This window comes from Mytilus trossulus, chromosome 2 (assembly GCF_036588685.1).
Source record: "Mytilus trossulus isolate FHL-02 chromosome 2, PNRI_Mtr1.1.1.hap1, whole genome shotgun sequence".
Classification (NCBI taxonomy): Eukaryota; Metazoa; Mollusca; class Bivalvia; order Mytilida; family Mytilidae; genus Mytilus; species Mytilus trossulus.
Window position 1 is genome coordinate 65,568,441 of NC_086374.1, and position 19,543 is coordinate 65,587,983.

At 31.2% G+C, this 19,543-nt stretch overlaps 1 protein-coding gene across 4 annotated transcripts; it reads left to right on the forward strand.

Moving 5' to 3' along the window:
* The first annotated feature begins 46 nt into the window (after positions 1-46).
* Positions 47-12,165, forward strand: LOC134707812 (phosphatidylinositol 4-phosphate 5-kinase-like protein 1). Of its 4 annotated transcripts, none has more exons than XM_063567862.1 (10): positions 47-87; positions 4,099-4,371; positions 5,755-5,820; positions 6,552-6,709; positions 7,351-7,419; positions 8,036-8,126; positions 8,768-8,863; positions 9,507-9,579; positions 10,619-10,775; positions 11,535-12,165. In XM_063567862.1, exons 2-10 carry the CDS (start codon positions 4,162-4,164, stop codon positions 11,980-11,982), a joined length of 1,368 nt encoding a protein of 455 aa, XP_063423932.1. In that variant the 5' UTR covers positions 47-87; positions 4,099-4,161; the 3' UTR covers positions 11,983-12,165. The 4 variants fall into 4 exon arrangements, with proteins under 4 accessions (XP_063423932.1, XP_063423930.1, XP_063423931.1 ...); XM_063567860.1 differs by having other exon boundaries at positions 56-130; XM_063567861.1 differs by having other exon boundaries at positions 60-146.
* The last annotated feature ends 7,378 nt before the right edge of the window (positions 12,166-19,543 follow it).

A 19,543-nucleotide genomic window follows, 5' to 3' on the forward strand; every position in this document is an offset into this window, starting at 1 on the left:
CATTTTGCTACTCGGAACTTACTAGATATTTTCAATTTGGATGAAAATTCGAACAGAACTTCCTGTTTACATGTTTCCAAGCGGCAGGTATTTCATTCAACTCAAAATCTTGAACATGTTGAATATCCTGGTAATTATGTGACATGGTATAGTCAACGATATATTAGTTATTGCCAAGCTTTTATGTTTTATTCATAATTTCAACAGTAATATTAAGACACAATATAAGAATTTTAGGTATCCTACCGTAGTCTAAAATCGTATATTTTTATTATTGTCAATATTGACATTTTTTATTAGAACAAATTTGTAACTTACATGATATACATACTCATACAATACAAATCTTTGGTCAGAACGAATTGAAACACTTTAAATAGTGAGCTACTGTTTTTTGAAGATACCCCGCTGAAATATTTCGTCAAACAGGGATCAGGTTGTTGAGTGATGAATATATGAAAGTGCATCACAAAGTAAAGCTGGCTTTCAGACACCCTTTTATTGTAGTTCTTGAGAAAATGTTACAAAAGTTTTCAACTTGGCTAAAAGCCGCCAGCTATTGTGTGTAAATTTATACAAGTGTTCCATGAACAAGAAGTTGTTGCGTGATGAATCTTAAAACACATCACACCGTAAACCCTGAAACCAAATTTCAAAAATCCTTGTAATGAAGTTCCTAAGAAAGATGTGACAAAAATATTCATGGGACAGGACGTCTGACAGATGAACAGACAGACTTGTGGACAGACAGAGGTTAAACAGTACACAATACACACATCTCTTATACATGTTTTTCTAAATCCATTGATGCAATACATGTACATTTGTACATTGTACATGGATTAATCTCATTAGAAATGTAAAGCAAATGTTGCCAAATTAAACTAACCTCTTTAATAATATAACATTCTTTCTCATGTCATATAAATAAACACAATTCTAAATTCTTTTGTGGTTTAAATGAAGTGGTTTTATTTTCTATTTACAAAAATGTATTTGATGTTATGAACCTTTAGAATTTGAACTTGTCTGGTACATTTACTCTACACAAGATACATTGTATTGGTAAGTGGACATCCTCAATTTCTGGGCATTTTTCTTTTGTTTCAAAAATAATGCTTCTCCAGAATTTTTAATAAAAAATAATTTACACGCACATGTATATTTTGTACATTCTATTATTTGTTCTGTAAACTACATCCAGAACCCCTTATACAAACTACCACACTGTAAACATTTATTATCAGTATGGTCAGCTGAAAAATCTTGCTTAATCTGACTTGGTATGAATACATATACACGTATGTAATGGTTATCAATGTTTATTTAAATGATAAATGAACTGGTCATTGCCATCACTTGTGATAAATTATTGATAAATATTATATTATTGATAAATATAAACTTGACCTTTTATTTACCTGATAAATTTTCTTATTGTTTGATATTTTGGTAAGATTATTATTTTTCAAGTTTTTGTTTGACACACTATAAAGCTATTTCAGTAGTATTTGCCAGTAATTGCATAATCTTACATTTTATACAAGTTTGAACCTCTGTCAGTAATTTTCAAATTACAATGTACCATAACCTTTAAGAGTTAATTTTGTGTAGAACATAGATGTAAATGATAGATGTCAAAATGTCGATTTTATCATGCTTTTTTCAAATTATAAAAAAAGTGTTGGTTACTTTGTTCATTTTATTATGTGCATAAAAATTAGATTTTTAAAAATATGAGTTATCCCCCCTTTAAGTTGAAAAATTTAATTGAACAAAAACTTATATTTCCTTTTTGTAAAACCAGTTAGTTGTGATATTATATCAAATCACTCATTTTTGTTTCTCTTGACGGAGTAAAAAACCGAGACATAGATATGCTGTTTCGGGCCACGATGTTGGCGTCAGCTGCATCAACAATTAATGTATTAGTTTGTTATTAGGTCTAGTTTATGGTGAACCACAAGTGGTAGGTCAATGATATTTGGTATGCATATATACATGTATTAGCATTTGGACATATCATTTCCATGGATATTGTTTGGTCCTGTACGTTCAATATTATCATGATTATGCATATATGGTTCATTGACTTTTGATATTAAATGCATTAGTTACATGTTAAAGTATTGGTATTATTAAATTTAACATTTGCAATTAACCATTGGAAAAACAAATGGTTGAGACGTATCTCTGTGTTAACAGTTTATTAAATGATTGAGTAATTGTTTACTTCATACTTAACTTACCATGCTTATTATTTGAATATAATATATATATATTTTTAAATTTTTAAATTCGCAAACTACATTTCACATCAAATAATAACAGTTCGTTAAAATATTGTCTCTAGCGCTTTCATGAAAACTGTTATTATTTGATGTGAAATGTAGTTTTTGAGAATTTAAAATTTTTAATATATATACATTCTGTACACCGTATTTATATACTTTTGCTCTATATATATATATATACACGAGTCTAAATTGAAAACTACGTTCAAACCTATGACTGCGTTGGATAAAAACTGCAATTTTTATACGTGTGCATGTCAAACAAATTTCGTTGTAGAAGGGTCTAAAAACAGCACAAACAACATTTTCCAAAAGACCAAAAGAGTGAAAAAGTATATTTAAACAAAACGCATTTGACTAACAGGTCGAACAACTGATGTTCTTTAACCCTGCTGACTGCCATTGGCGATTGCCAAATAAAATTGATCACAGGTTGTAACAAAATGGATCTTATTATAAATTTAATACGTCACAGGAAAAAAAAGAAAAAAAAAATTGTTAACTTGTGGACAGGATGTTGTGCCACAAACATTCGGTGTCAATATTTCTTTAGTACACCATATCCGGATTTCGACAATAAATGTCTCTTCAGTGATGTTAGGGATCGAAACGGTATTTGGAAGGCCATATAAAAAGCACCCTCATTTTTAGAGAAAGTACCCTCATTTTTAGATTAACTCTTGAATTTTAAGAGTCAATATATAGGATGAACGGATCATATAAACCGGAGGGAAAATATGATACATGCCCAAACAAAAAATATAAACGAGTCTAAATTGATATATATATCTGAAATTGAGGGTAAATTATATGGCCTTCCAAATACAGTTTCGATCCCTAACATTACTGAAGAGACACATATTGTCGAAATCTAGATCTGGTGTACAAAAAAAATATTGACACCTTGTGTTTGTGGCATAACATCTTGGCCACAAGTTTATTGTTTTCTGTTTAATATTAAATTTATATTAAGGTCCATTTTGTTACATCTCGTGATCAATTTTATTTGGCAATCGCCAATGGCAGTCAGCAGGGTTTACGAACATCAGTTGTTCGACCTGTTAGTCAAATGCGTTTTGTTTAAATATACTTTTTTTTGGTCTTTTTGAAAATGTTGTTTGTGCTGTATGTCAAATGAATCCTGTCAATATATTAAAATTAAGACACTATCAAAATCTTGAATGTTTATACAATTTAAGCGGACACCACATACTCTGGTACAATTTTAAAATTTCCAAACACGGCGCAAAGAAAATTGTACCAGCGTCTGTGGTGCTTGCTTAAATTGTATAAACGTTCAAGATTTTGATAGTGTCTCAATTTGAATATATTGACAGGATTCATTTGACACCTTGCTATTACTGAAGAAGGTTATCTGTTGTCCGAAATATCTAATATTTATTAATTTTATAGTTATTTAATGGTGATGTTGTACCCTTTTTGCCTTGTTATATATTATATTTTGTAGTTTACAGAATCATATTACATGATCCATCGGCATCGCCCTGTAAGATTAATCCTCGACTATTTATTCAGTCATTTTATATATACCGTATAGCGGGTTATTTTCGCGGGGTGTTAATTTTCGCTTATTTTCGCGGATAGAACAAAATCGCCAAAATAAAATCCGCCAAATTAAAAGTATACATGCAAAGGTAATGTTAAAAATGTTGAATCCGCCAAAATAATAACCGCCAACATTTTTCGTATACCTTATTCAATGAAAATCGCGAAATTTTACACCCGCGAAAATAACCCGCTATACGGTATATATATATATACTTATATTTGATCAACTTTTCAGATGAGATAACATTGTATTAGTTATTTCTAAGTTATCCAGTATTATTACAAGCTATCCAATGTTATGTCAAAAGTTGGTCCATCAGGAGGGAAAAAAGTTGGTTTATCAGACGGGAAAACAAGACGTAGCAATGCCTGGGTTAGACTACGTAAACATCTTAACAGAAAAGGAGTTGTTGAGGTTGATATGGACCATCATAGATACAAAATGCTCAACATGCTAAGGAAAGGCATACAAGATCTTATGCTAAATCATAAAGAACTTGGACCTAAGGTAAAGCTTTTTGGAAGTACAAGTCAGTTGCAATATATTTTATCTTGAAGTTGATTACTGTGAATAGATATGTACAAGAGGAAAAGAATTTTATAACATATCTTACTTCAAATTTGTCTATTTAGAACTCTAGATTTGATCTCATTTTGCTGACACACTAGTCACATGCAAATTATTATATAAGAAAGGTAGCTATAGGCTAAGGGAGCTACCATTTGATTTTTATGGGGGGGGCTAGGATGAAATATGAAAAAAATAGGCAGGACAGGAGTTTTGAGAAAAAAAAAAGTCAGGCTGACAATTTATGTACAAAAAGTCAGGATAAACTAAAAAAAAAAAGCAGGAACGAAAAGAGTAAAAAATAAAAAGGCAGGACAGAGATTACAACTTTAAAAAATGCAGGACAAAATTTTTCATCCTAGCCCCCCCCCCCCTAAAAATCAAATGGTAGCTCCATAAGTTGGAATCAAAAACAACAGGGTGAAGGGATCAAAAAAGGAAAGCAGTCAAATATCTATGACGTTGAAATTTGTTTCATAATTTTGGATGAGATTACAATGTTATACATTTTATCTTACCTCCTATACAATTCTAGAAATATGATTGGTTAAAAGTATCCATGTGGAGACCATGTATATTTCATTATGAAAAATGAAGGCAGTCAATGACAAATACGTCTGAATTTTCTATTTATTTCACGGAAAACAAGTAAAACAATGTCTTCAACGAGTTTATTATGGTTTTCAACTTTCTGTCATTACGTTTCCTCCATGAAACTACGGTAAACATCGCAAATTGTGCCCAAGTTGTTGTATGCACATTTCTTCAAAGATAATTGCCGACTGACCGATTCTATTTTAATGAATTAATGTTGATGATCATTAATGATCCATCCGATAAAGGGATTACCTATCACAACAGATTATGACACCAGTTGTAACCGTTGATTAGCTTGGGGTCGTAAACAAAGTGATAAACTTTTCCCGAGGTAAAATTTAGTAATTAGCGTATCATATCAATACGTAATATGGTATATATGGGGTCAGTAAATTCCATATGGGGATTCAAGCTTTGGTCACCCCATATGGAATTAAGTGAACTGGGTCCCTATATATACTGTATTAGGTCAACAAATAGTATTATGATTTTGAGGATTTCATGAGTATTATAAGATTAACCAAAAAAGGTTTTATTTCCAAAAGTTTGTATGTGTCAAAACCATAAATCAAGTTTTATAAAACTAAATTTTGTCCTCATTTCGTAAAAAATAATACCTGGCAAAAAAGATTTTCCTAGTTTTGATATTGAGTGTTTTATTATTCTTCATTTCTGTGCATTTCTTATTTTTTGCTTAAATGAATAAAATTGCTTTTTATTTTGTAGAGAGAACTTGCACAAGAAGATTACCATCATTTATTCATTAAAGAATTGGAAACTAAAAGTGGAAGGGTTTGTATGTTAAAATAAAATGAATAATATTTTTTTGTCATCTGACTTAAACAAGGAACTTGTACGATGCCATTGTTTATTCAGATGATATAACCACAAGCAAGTTATCTAAAAACAATAATTATTAAGAATTATGTAGTTTATCGTTTCTTCTACACAGATATACAAGGACAGTTATGTATAGTATACAGATACATATATTTCTCATGAAACTTTTACAAATAAACAGTAATAGAAACTTCTTCTCAATATGAAGAAGTTATACTTTCTTTAAATTTGGTTCTGCTGCTTAGATGTGTTTGAACTTGTAATGTCAGGTTTTTATAAAGAAAAAAGGAAAGGGAAATAACTGAAGAAAATTATTATTTGTTGAAAGATTTTACTATTTTATTTTTCACCTCAAGAATAGGTCTTCTCAATTTTTAATCTGAAATAATTATGAATTCTGGAAAATTGATAAGAAACATATGTTGAAAATTACACATGGCTGAAATTCAAGTTATAAATGCAATAACTAATCCCCTAATTAGCCATGTATGCATGGCTTACGCTATTCAATTTTCCAGAATTCAATTAATTGCTTATTTTAAATGTTAGTATCAGAAGTTATTAATTAGTTTCTAATAAGGCGGACAGTTAGGTTTATAAATCTTTTGAAGCCATAGCTTATTAGGATTTATTACAAATTGAAAATTGTTATTTTCATTTTTTTTAATCTTTTTTTTCTTTAGAAATTTAAGTTTACAAGTCACTCGAGTGCTGTATTTGCCTCTCTACGTCAGGCAGTAAGTGTAACAGAAGATCATTATCTCAATGCAATAGCTCCACATGATTTACCGTACATGGAATTTATGAGTAATTCTCGTAGTGGACAGGACTTTTATCTCAGGTTGGTAAAATGAAGCCATTGTTACATCAGAAGATCAACCTTGATCAGATACATTTATACATGTATATATAGTTATATAGAAATAAGAAGATGTTATGAGTGCCAATGAGACAACTCTCCATCCAAGACACTATGCATAATAAGTAAACAATTATAGGCCTTATATAAGTACGGCTATCAACACAGAGCCTTGGCTCACACAGAAAAGCAAGCTACAAATTAAATGTATAAAGACCCTAAAATGACAAGAGTAAACAACTGTATAATCTATATAAAAAACAAGAAACATTTATGAACCATAGCAACAAACGACAACCATCGCACATCAGGTCATCACTTAGGACAGGTGGAAACAAATTCAGGAGGTTTAAACGTTTTAATAGGTGCCAACCTTCACTCTAACCTGAAGTGGTAGTGTGTCATCACAACATAGAAAGATATTTGTTAATTACATGTATTTATTTCATTTAATCATCAATATCTGACCGAAAGCCGCTGTATTGCTGTTGATTTTGTAATACTAATATGTATTAATATCGGTAATCTCTAAATAAACATAGATTTGTACTTTTAACATTTTGACATTAGCAAAATTTTGTTTATATACTTTTATATGCATATTTTTTAATCGATCTTTTTAGCAATGACCAGGAATATATACTGAAAACAGACAAGACACATAATATAGATATTTTTAAATCATTTTTGTCGTAAGTATATACTTAAGCAAAATCATGTTCTTTAAACTTCTTTTGAACATTTTGTTTTGTTTATGATATCAAATAATAGAGATTTCAACAGAAAAATATGACAATGAGAAAACTATCTACCAGTGTTCAAATAAAGAGGATATAAGCAATTATAGGCCACAATACAGCTTTTCACAATGAGAAAAAATCCATGTTGTATAGTCAGCTATCAATGCCCTCAACAAGAAAAATGTGTAACAGTTAAAAGGAGAAAGCTAATGGCCTACTTTATAGCAAACAATTTGCGAAAAGTGAATATGTCAGACATGAACTTATTACAAAATACTACAGTTAAAAATTATGATGTTTTGGCCTGTGTTGGTGTTTAGTGAATTGTTGTAGTTTAATAATCTGATGCAAACAGTACACCTATAATTATTGTTTAGTAGATGCAGAATTTATCTGTTAGTGAAAGTACATAACAAGAAAATATAAATACTTAAGTTAATCCATCATATTGCTTAATGTATTTTTCAATAGTAATTTTCCGTAGTATTTATGTTGAAATTGATTTACTTATAATTACATTGATATGTTAGTGTTATAAAAATTATTTTAAAAACATTTTGTATTTTAGAGAATATTTAGACCATTTTCAGTTGTATCCACATTCACTCATAGTCAAATTTCTTGGAGTTTACTCATTAGAAGGCCCTGGTTTTCCAAAGGTGAGTGGCAAGTAATACTAATTATTAAAATATGAATGCAAAGAAAGGTGGGCTATACTTCAATGTGACAGCAACCAAACTTCACATATAGTGGTCAATCCATTTATAATCAGTGTTTCTGTTTTTCAGAAACTTGCAATCTGTATAACTATTGAATTTGGCAAGGAATGAAAAACTCTTTTAATTCACGGTAGTTTTACCATTGTCTGTCATTCCATATGCTGTCATTATGTCATTCCTCAACATACAGTTATACAGATTTTCTTCTAAACACCTTGACATGTTGAGCTTATTTTAAGTATGTGAGTTTTTTATGATGAGTTACAGATAGAGTAATGTTTGGTTTTTGCCAAAAATTACAGGATTTCTAGTCCAAACAATGGCTTTAAAAAAATTGGCAAGTGGAGCCATTTGTGCCATTCTAGTTTAATTTATTTCCAATTCAAAAATCAAATCCCAGTCTGTTTCCTACTTCCCAAAATTATATAAAATCAAAATTATTATGACATTGTTTATAACGAAGTTTCCTGGGGAAGTTATGTTAGGCAGAACAAATATACTTAGACAACACAACATATTCTATTAGGTTCTGATATCTGACCTATCTTTATAGAAATAAATATTTTTCTTTTAAATTTCAGACACATTTCTTAGCTATGCAGAATATATTTTACCCTCCACAAAGAATTGAAACAAGATTTGATATTAAAGGTTGTCTGAAAAATAGATATCAAAAGGTATAGTAAATTGCCTCAATTTACACATGTGTTTTAATTTCATCAAAACTGTTGTCACAGACAGTTGTATATTATATTTGTTGGACAATGAAATTCATGATTCAACTAGAACTACATGCAAAATTTATGAATACCGTTATCTAACAAATTAAAAGAAATCGACAGTATGCTGTTTAATTTATCATTAGGTCAATTTTGTTGTCACGTCTGCTTCTGTCTTTCTATTCATTTGCTTTTCTGTTTATTCATTCATCTGTATCAGTTAATATTTTGGTTTAAGGCAGTTTATCATGAAGTTGTGATCACATCAATTTACACTTTAAGCTTCACATGTTTATTTGATGTGAAATTTTAAATTCAGGTTTTGAACCAGATTTTTGCATTTCACTGAATATGAAAATATGATAGTGTGAGAAGGGCATGTTGTTCTATTGAAACATATTCTTCTGGATAAAAGCTTTTAAATATTTGCAGAGTAGTAACAAGTTATCATGCAAGATCTTATCTGAAGTAGATAAACTTGGTGGTGATCTCCCCTGAACACTTCAGGTATGGTTATAGGTTTAATTAATTGTGTGAATCAAAATGATTTATTGCTATATATCAAAATATAGTTCTTATTAAGATTTAACTTATATTTCAGCCCAACTCCTCTGATAGGAATATTTTAACAATATTAAAAGATGTGAATTTTCTAGATGAAACTATTGATCTAGGTAAGTTATAATTGATATCAAATATTTTTAAATGCTTTTTAATATGATAAAAGAGATAATACATGAAAGAAGTTAGAAGTCAATGAAAAGGTAACTCAATGACACTTATTACGAAAAAGAAATCTTGAGTCTACATACAGATTTCAACATCAGGCTGGTGTCAATATATAATGTCAGGCTCTAAATTATTACTAGTCTAAAAAAATTGTGAGTAATATAGCCTTTACTCACAACCACATTTTTTTAGATATAAAAAAACTATAAAGGATGATTGCTGCTCAGTTTCAAAATAAATAACTTTTCATAAAACTAGTATGTATTGATAGGGATTACATTTGAGGAATCAAAAAAGCCAAAAAAAATATAGGGGTCAATGTGCTTGTTTTCCAGATATTAGCCATTGGAATTTAGGCGGGAAAATGTTCTCTCTTGATTTTTCATAGCTTTACCAGTTAAAGTTCTCAAATAGTATTAAAAAATAAATAAAATTTTATAAGACTTTTACAAATGACTTATAATTATACATGTAAAAGATTTACAAAAAGAAAAATGAGGGTTCATGGGGAACATTTTTTATAGCATTCAAATGGATAAAACAAGAGGATTCCTAAAATCTGACAAAAATTCCAAAACATGACAAGCAGACTTGGGAATTTAAGGTTGATCTCAGATACTATGAACAGTTAGTCAACTGTATTAGGTGTATGGAATTAATTTAAATTGAACATTTGTCTGACACAGTTCAGCTGACCTGTCTCATTTACATTGAAAAATGGTCATTGTAGGTGTATGTGATACTTGTAAAATCTGTATCATAAAGATTTCAACATATTTCAATCACGATCTGTAAATAAGGCTAGACATTTCTATGTAAGCAGACTTGATTATATATTTCTGTATTCGTATTTTCAATATTGTTTATACATAATTCATGATGGCAAATGGTTGTAGTTTTTTCATTTTGTTTTATTTTAAACTTTGATTTTTTTAAGATTTTTTATAACCAACAATTTTTACACGTAATACATTTACTTTGAAGGTGTTCAGAAAGGGTGGTTTCTACGACAGCTGCAGATAGATGCAGATTTTCTACGCCAAGTTGGTGTTCAGGATTACAGTTTATTAATTGGGAGACATAAAATCTCAAGTTCAGAAGTTAAAGACTCAGTCAGTGATGTCTTCATTAGAGTTAAGAGGTACTGTGATTTTAATATAAAGCATGGGTTAAATATGACAAATTAATTTTTCCATTTTTTTTAATTTTTTTTTTTAACTTTTATGCAAGCCATAAACCCATTTGTTAAGTTAATTTGAAAATATATGGTATTAAGGATTCATTTTCGTGCCGTTAGGAGTGCATTCCTTAGTCTTTCAAACCAGAATTGTCATTATCATAAAAAATTGAAGTGTCAGTACTTCAAGATTTAAAATTTTCTAAGGGGCCACCCTTAAGAAATCTATAAAATACTGTCATAATTTACTCCATAGGTGTGAAATACAGAAGCAAAAAAAACATACATTTAAAAAAACACTAATCACATCCTGAAATTTGTTTGATAACTAAGCAAGGAAAAAGAAGTGATATTGTGGACTTTTCATGACATAAAATCCCCATATGCTCTGATGAAATACTAAGTAAAGGAACAGCACTTTTATTGCTGTTTTTCAACTTAAAGTCACAAAGATATTTCACAATGGAGCAAAAGGTAACACCTCTCTGCAAGATAATGACAACCCATTTAAATGGAATTCTTGGCAAGTTGTCAATTCCTTATACTTGGTCATAAGACAATTTGTATTAAAAAAAAAGAGTTTTCAATTTCAATTTCAGCTTTTGCATAGCATAAATTCATATATATATATAAATATATCCAGCTAATATTTTTCTGTTGAAGATAGATAGTTTTGAATATAAAAAACCTAACTTGTTTATTACCATTCTATTATTTTTTAAGGTCTTACGCAATAACAGGTGGCCTACCAAAACATACTTCGGAAAATTTAAGTACAGACTTACCTGAAGAAAAAGACAGAGATAACCTTCAAAATAGTTCAAGCATGCAGATAGAAATGGCTCATAGAAACGCTGGTTGTCGAGGACGGAAAAGTATCTATAAAGTGCCCGACTTTTTACAGGATCCTGGAAATGGTAGTTTTCAACAAACATCTAACCGCAGGTTGTTGTTGAACTGTAAAAATCCATTACATGTGATAAATGGTTCAGAATATAGGTATTATTTAGGTATAGTTGACTTTTTTACACAATATGAATGTAGACAGCAATTAGGACGAGTTCTTAAAACTTTGAAATATCGTTCGACTGATCACTCCACAGTTCCACCTGATGTATACTCAGAACGATTTGTGAAGTTTATTTCTGAGAAAACTATGGGTACTGTATAAGAGCAGAAAATAATGCATATTTATTTTTTATTAAATAGGTTTACTTATTACATATGCACATAAAGGTATGCAAATTATAATCAAAATGGCTGTTTAATATTTTTTTAGTTTTGGAAAAATAAATCAAACTAGAAGTCATTACATTTTTGGGTTTATATGCACTGTACCCAAGTAGGAAATGTCGTAATTTTTTTTTAATATATTGTAAATGCACCAAGGGAGTGAATAGTATTTCAAATGTTTAAATGTAGGAGGGCCATAAAAATTGAATAAATTTAAAACAAATAAAAACATAGGAATACATCCAAAGTAAAGTTTACTGAGTATTTCTTAGTTATTTAAAATAAAACACACAGAAAGATTTCTCTTTTCCTGAATGACTTGTAGTTCGTTGGTAATAGGATGTTTTGGTACCAAGATCTGTCATTCTGAAATCCAACAGTAGTCCAGACATATTTGAAATGCCCTATATGTATTTAGTGGATTATGGTTTTATGAATGAACAGTGTCCATTTTTTTTTATAAACATATTTGAATGGAATTACAGCACATGAACAAAGATAATTAAAGTGAAAATGTAATTGTCTGCTTTTATTTTGGTCATTCCCCAGGTGGTGGCATATCCAGATTTTATTTGCCTATTCAGGCGACTTTTTTTACATCAATTGTTTTAAGACATATAACCATGATGTCATTTGAGGTGATTCACTTGTTTGGGCAATTATATAAAATATTCTAACGAACTGGTCATTGATTATGGACCAATCTTTATATTTTAAGTTATCTTTTGTACGATTTGTGATGTGAGACTAATATCAGTGGGTAAAGTTGAATTTTAAAAGATCATTTAACAAATTTTATTTACTTTGGTAGTAACTTATTGATTGCTTGTGAAAAATTACACATGAATGATAGTTTTTTATAGACTGCTCAAATAGCATGAAATAGAGGTCTTATGGACCATGTACATGTGATGAGGGGGGATAGGACCTTTATGGGGACTCTGGGATTGTGTGTTTTTAAGCTCAGAATTTCGGGATTGACCCTTTCGGGATCCTGGAATTTATTTTTTTCAAATTTCAGGATTTCGTTTTCTTAAGGCCCTGATTTTGGGATTTCGTGTTTTTAAGGCCAGAATTTCGGGATAAGGACCCCTCCTATCCCCCCTCTGTGATGAGTAAGAAAAAATGAGATAAATTAACTGTTTGAACTACTGTGGATTCAATATTTTTGTGGGTTCCAATTTTTGTGAATTGTGGGTAAACATGAACCCCAAACATAAATGTTGAATAAACTGTACATTTTCTTATGGCTTTTATGCAGACTGACTAAACCATGAAAAAAAATCCTGGGAAAAGCATTTGTACCCAATCCACAAATAGTGATATCCACAAAAATAAGCGAATCCAAACTATATAGCATTATTTATTAGTTAATTAGAGTGTTAAAATATTATTAAAGAGATTTTTGTATTTTTTTTTAAGTCATTCTAGGTACCACAGCTTTAGTGGACTGGATATGAATAAAATGAAATGTGGAGTTTATTCTCCATTAAGGCAGCAAGCCAATAACACTTTAGTCAGTTTTTGTTCTTTTGTAATTTGTTCAATGCTCAATTTTACAAACAGATCTTATGAATAAATAAGTATGCTACTGATCTGTGATAGACTTTAACAGTTTTGATTTTATGAAAAGAAGTTTATATGCCCATTTACGGGATGTATTATGGTACACCATTTTCTGTCCGTCCATCATCTGTGTCATCATCATTTCAGACAATAAATCAAAATGCTCTAAACAATGTGCATGAAAATTTAATGATTTTTTTCATATCTATTGATATGCACTTGTTTTTCAATTTTAATGAATTTTAAATATATGTTTTCTGGAAGGAAGATTTTATTCATTAAAAAAGTTTGATTTTCCAGTTTTCCGACATTAATTCAAAAATGCTCTGAGCAGTTGTCATGTTACTTTGGTGAATTGTTTATTTCTATTGACATAAGCACCCTTTCTATTTTTTTAAATTTTATATTTTACTTTTCCAAGTTGTGGGATTTTCTTTATAAAAAAGGGATGGTTTTCAGTCATTACTAAAAAGTGCTTTAATTTATCAAACTATCCTCCCTTTATTTTTTTGTAATTTCTGATAGGGCATTGAGGAGTTATGGAACTTTCTTCATTGTCAGACATATTAATTTAGTTATTATTGCAGACGTCTCTGTAATGAATTGTTTGTCATAGAAATTGTGTGTTTTTCTGGTATTAACTTTGAATTTACATAACATTTAAATAGAAATAGACAAAATGCGAATATGACAACACTTTTGTTTTAGAATAGGTAGACTGCAAAATAAATAGACAACATCATTAAATGACATTTATTATTAGAACATGAATTTTTTTAAATTGAAATATTCATGTGGAATTACTACAACATGAATTTACTTTTGTTAGTACTAATTGAATCCAGCAGATTTCTTGTCAGTTTCTTTTTCCCTTTTTATACAACCCCCGACCCCAAAATTTTTTTGGATTGTATAATGGTATGATGTCATCGTCTGCGTCGTCATTGTCCAGAGACACATTGGTTTCCAGATAATAACTTTGGTTTAAGTGAATAGATCTTCATGAATTTTTTTTTCAGAAGGTTGAATACCACAAAAGGAAGGTTGGGATTGATTTTGGGGATGATTGTCCCAACCAATGAGGAATTAGGGGCACGAAAGGGGCGCAAAACAAGCATTTTTCTAGTTTCAGGATAATAACTTGTGTAGACGTATTTCAATTGCTCTGAAATCATACCGCAATGTTTAAAACTGCAAGTAGAAGGTTTGGATTCATTTTAGGGGTTATGGGGCCATAGTTTAGGAATTAAGGGTCAAAATAAGCATTTTACTAGTTTCAAGACAATAACTTATGTGTAATTGTATGGATCTCTCTGGAATTGTACCACAATGTACCAAATAACAAAGGAGAGGCTGGGATTAAGTTTTGGGTTAATTGCCAAAAATATGTAGGAATTAGGGGCCAAAAAAGGGCCAAAAAGAAGCATGTTTCTAGTTTCCAAACAATCATGACAATAACTGGTGTTTAAGTGTATGGATCTCTCTGAAATTGTACTACAAGGTTCAATACTGCAATGGAAAGCATGGGATTGAGTTTAAGGGTTATTGCTGCAAGGGAGTTTCAAAAAGTTGGGGGGGGGGGGGGGGGGGGGGGGTTTACCATTTTTTTAAGGGTTTCCTTTTTTTCAAAAAATTTCAAATTTCAAATTTTGAAAAGTTTTAAGAAGAAATCTTCAATTGCACAGTATTGTGCAATAGATTTGTTAGATCTTTGACCACATTAATTTTGTGACAAAAACCTATATTATGTCAAAAATTTGATGGCATTCCAAATTCTGACAGAATCAAGCTTGAATTTTGTGACCAAATTTGCCCCAATTGTTCAGGGTCTAACCACTGGGGTTGTATAAAACTGCCCCCTGCAGAGCACCTGGTTGTACACTGGCCCAAAGTTTTATCATCTTTTTCTGTATACATGTACATGAATTTGCAATTAAGAGGACTTTGCTCACTACATCCATGTAGAATTTTATGTAAAAAATAGCAGGAATGTTTTGTGTTATGCATTTTGTGATATTGTTAATCGAACTTTTTTGTTAAATATTGATATGATATTATTTTTGTAAAAAAAAATGCTTGTTACTTTTGATTGACATTTTTAGTTTATTTGAATTTGTTAAGTTGTTGTTTTTTAGTAATGTTGAAGTAAGCAAATCTACCAAATTATTTTTCTACTGTTTTATACCATAATAAATCTGTGATAGAAATCTTGTGTGTTATTTTTTAATATATATATATATACAGTGTTGGGTTCCAGGGTTGAACACCCCTTATTTGGAAACGGTGACATATAGTTGGAACTAACCCCCCTTTTATCTTGGGTTAGGATCCCCTTATATAAATGGCTGTATCCACCCCAGATATATATATTTAGAACATACTAAGCAATGTCTTGTTTTACCCCAGAATGAATGAAATATGTTAATTTGCTATTGAAACTTGATTAGAAATGTAAAGCCTTCTTTAAAAACAATTATTATAACACCTTAAGGCTTGTTCCTGTGGATTTACTTAGTACAAGATTATATTTGCTGTTGTTTTAATGTCACTGGGAGAGAACCACCAACAAGTGTTGACATGAATTAAACAGTTATGTCAGAAAATTAAAAGTCATCACAGCATCACATACTAAATCTAATGATTGATTGTTTTATGTCCAGTGGCATATATTTCATGCATGTTCATGGCAATTGAGTGGTTGTTTTATGGCTAGTGGCAAGTATTTCATGCATGTTCATGGCAATTGAGTGGTTGTTTTATGGCCAGTGTCAAATATTTCATGCATGTTCATGGCATTTGAGTGGTTGTTTTATGTCCAGTGGCAAATATTTCATGCATGTTCATGGCATTTGAGTGATTGTTTTATGTCCAGTGGCAAATATTTCATGCATGTTCATGGCATTTGAGTGATTGTTTTATGGCCAGTGGCAAATATTTCATGCATGTTCATGGCATTTGAGTGGTTGTTTTATGGCCAGTGGCAAATATTTCATGCATGTTCATGGCATTTGAGTGGTTGTTTTATGGCCAGTGGCAAATATTTCATGCATGTTCATGGCATTTGAGTGGTTGTTTTATGGCCAGTGGCAAATATTTCATGCATGTTCATGGCATTTGAGTGGTTGTTTTATGGCTAGTGGCAAGTATTTCATGCATGTTCATGGCAATTGAGTGGTTGTTTTATGTCCAGTGGCAAATATTTCATGCATGTTCATGGCATTTGAGTGATTGTTTTATGGCCAGTGGCAAGTATTTCATACATGTTCATGGCAATACTTAATTTAACCATGTATTGTAATTTGGTTGGTTCTGATTACCTAAATACAAGATAAATACTTCTGTCTTTTAAATCTGCAAGATCTACAAATTGCATACAACTAAGTAAGTTATGTCTGCTTAATGGTCAAAATGCACATATACCAAATGTTGCTATTTTGGCCATGTGTTGTTGGTTGTTGTCAAATTAATCTCATTAAAACCATTAGTGGAGGGTAGAGTATCAGAACATCGGATTTTAATGAGATTGGGTTGTTGTTTGCATCTGTTGGTATGTCTATTTATTTTCTTATAGGAGTTGGTTGTTTATTTAGTCTTTTTAGCTGTTTGGTCTTTTGTGCTATTTGGTATTTTGTGCTATATTGTATTTTGTGCTGTTTGGTATTTTGTGCTATTTGGTATTTAGTGCTGTTTGGTATTTTGTGCTATTTGGTATTTTGTGCTGTTTGGTATTTTGTGCTATTTGGTATTTTGTGCTGTTTGATATTTTTGTTATTCCTTTCATCCCTTTCTACGTATTATTCTACAGAAAAAAGATGAAAAATTGTATGGTTTCTTGTTCCTTATTGAAGCCGCTAAATGTGGAGGAATATTGTGAGCCCTTTTTGGCAAAATTAGACTAGAGTTTAAATGTCCGACTGATGATTTCCTTTTAATGTGCCATTTAGGTATTAGGGCGTACGTGGATCAGGTCGAAAGAACCTGGATTCCTGCAGCTCAGTATCCCTGCTTGAAAGCGTCGAGTAAGGTTCTTACTACTTACGATCCATAAGGTTGTGGAAGCCTGTTCCATTTCTGTATACTGTCAGAAAAGAAAGAATGAAATTGGAATTCGAGAATGGAAACGGTCGAGGTATGTGTCTTACAGACAGCAACCCGACCAAAGAGGAGAAAACAACCCAATACCACCAATGAGTCTTCAACTCAGTGAAGAATCCCTCATCATGAAGGGGCTTGCTTCAGCTGTACACTAGTTCAGCGAAAATGACCGAAACATGCAAATTAAAAAAAAAATAAAAAAAATAAGACTAACAAACCAGAGGTTCCTAACTTGAGACCGGCAGACGCAACAATGCGGTGGGTTTATAGGTATGTTTTATGATATCTCAAAACTGTCCTATACCTCTCGCCAATGACGTATATAAGTAATACATCTATACTCTAGCCAATGTAGAATAAACAAACACACAGAAAAACCTACAGAAAAACTCAGTTTTAAAGAATTCCAAGACCGATATTAGAATAGCCAACAGAAGAAACTAAGCAAAATGATAATGATAAACATAGTTTTTTTGTTACCAGTCGTTAATTACAAACCATGCTGACTTTTTATTGTACACTTTTTAGTTTCTAATTGTTGAGGTTGGCAAACGAGTTCCAAACTGGACATTAAGTACTCAAAACAATGGTCTAACAGCATTGTGTATCATACAACACGTTTGTGATGGTTATATTTATTGTTACAGTAACACCTGGGTATTTTGCTGATTCAAACAATTCTAAATTATACCCATGGATGTTAAAACTTAAAACATGGATGTGGTTTGCGCTTGTTTCCCAATCGCTCGTAAAACTTCGGTTGGCATTTGATGGAATAAAATTCCATTTGCCAATCAGATTCCAATGTGAAACGTCAAGCAAGATAATGTCCATTTTTTTTTGTATCGAGATCATTGTTCTTTAAAGCCTAGTCAGGCCTGTTTCGTAAGAATTGGTTATGACTCGCATGAGGGTTTGGGTTTCTAAATCCATGTTTAGCTTTGTTTAGGATGTTGTGGGTTTCAAAATCTTTTGCAATACTACTGCATAAAAGTCAAATCGGCACCTGGTAAAATCTGCACCTATTTAAAGTCGTTTCGGCAAACTTTGTTAATTCAAATGTCACCTTACATTACCTCTATCGTTTCTATTTCCTTTTTTTTTTAGAAAACTTTTTCGTTTCTAGTATTTATGCAAAAGTTAATTTCGTACATCGATAAAGTATTATGGGCACAAGACGTTTGCGCTTTTTACCTGTAAAATGATAGGACGTTTGCGCTTCAAGTACTATGGACATTTGCGCTTAATATTTTGATTCACCTGTATTAAAGTGATAGGACATTTGCGCTTTTTACCTATGTAAAAGTGAACCTAGTTGTTCCAGATTTCCAGCCATCCTACAGAAAGCGTACGACAAATAGACCAGAATCCTCCCATGCCCACTATAATGAACAGTTTACTTGACTCATCCTGCTATATATGTTACTCTTATTGGAGAGTACCACTGAACAACAGTAGGTGAATTACATTAAGATTCGTTATATTGAAAAACAGGCACCCAGTCAAGAATTGAGAAAAGAATTGATTTTTGTATTTGAAATGTGGACAAAATACCAGTCAGAACAGATAACAAGAGGTTATTTTTAGGCTTCAGATATCAAGCTTGTACGAGATCTATTTCCCGTTTTCGCGTTTTTGCTTTTTGCTTTCTCGATTTCTTGGTTTCGTTTTCTCGATTTCCCGATGTTCCGATTTTCCGGTTTCGCGTAAAAGTGAAAGGAGAAAACGCCGGAAAAGACGAAATGGCCGCATCCGGCCCACCATATATTCTTGATTTGCCATTCCAATATTTCTTTTTGGTGAGTAAAAGAGAAGCGAAAGGAGCGTTAATAATCGGT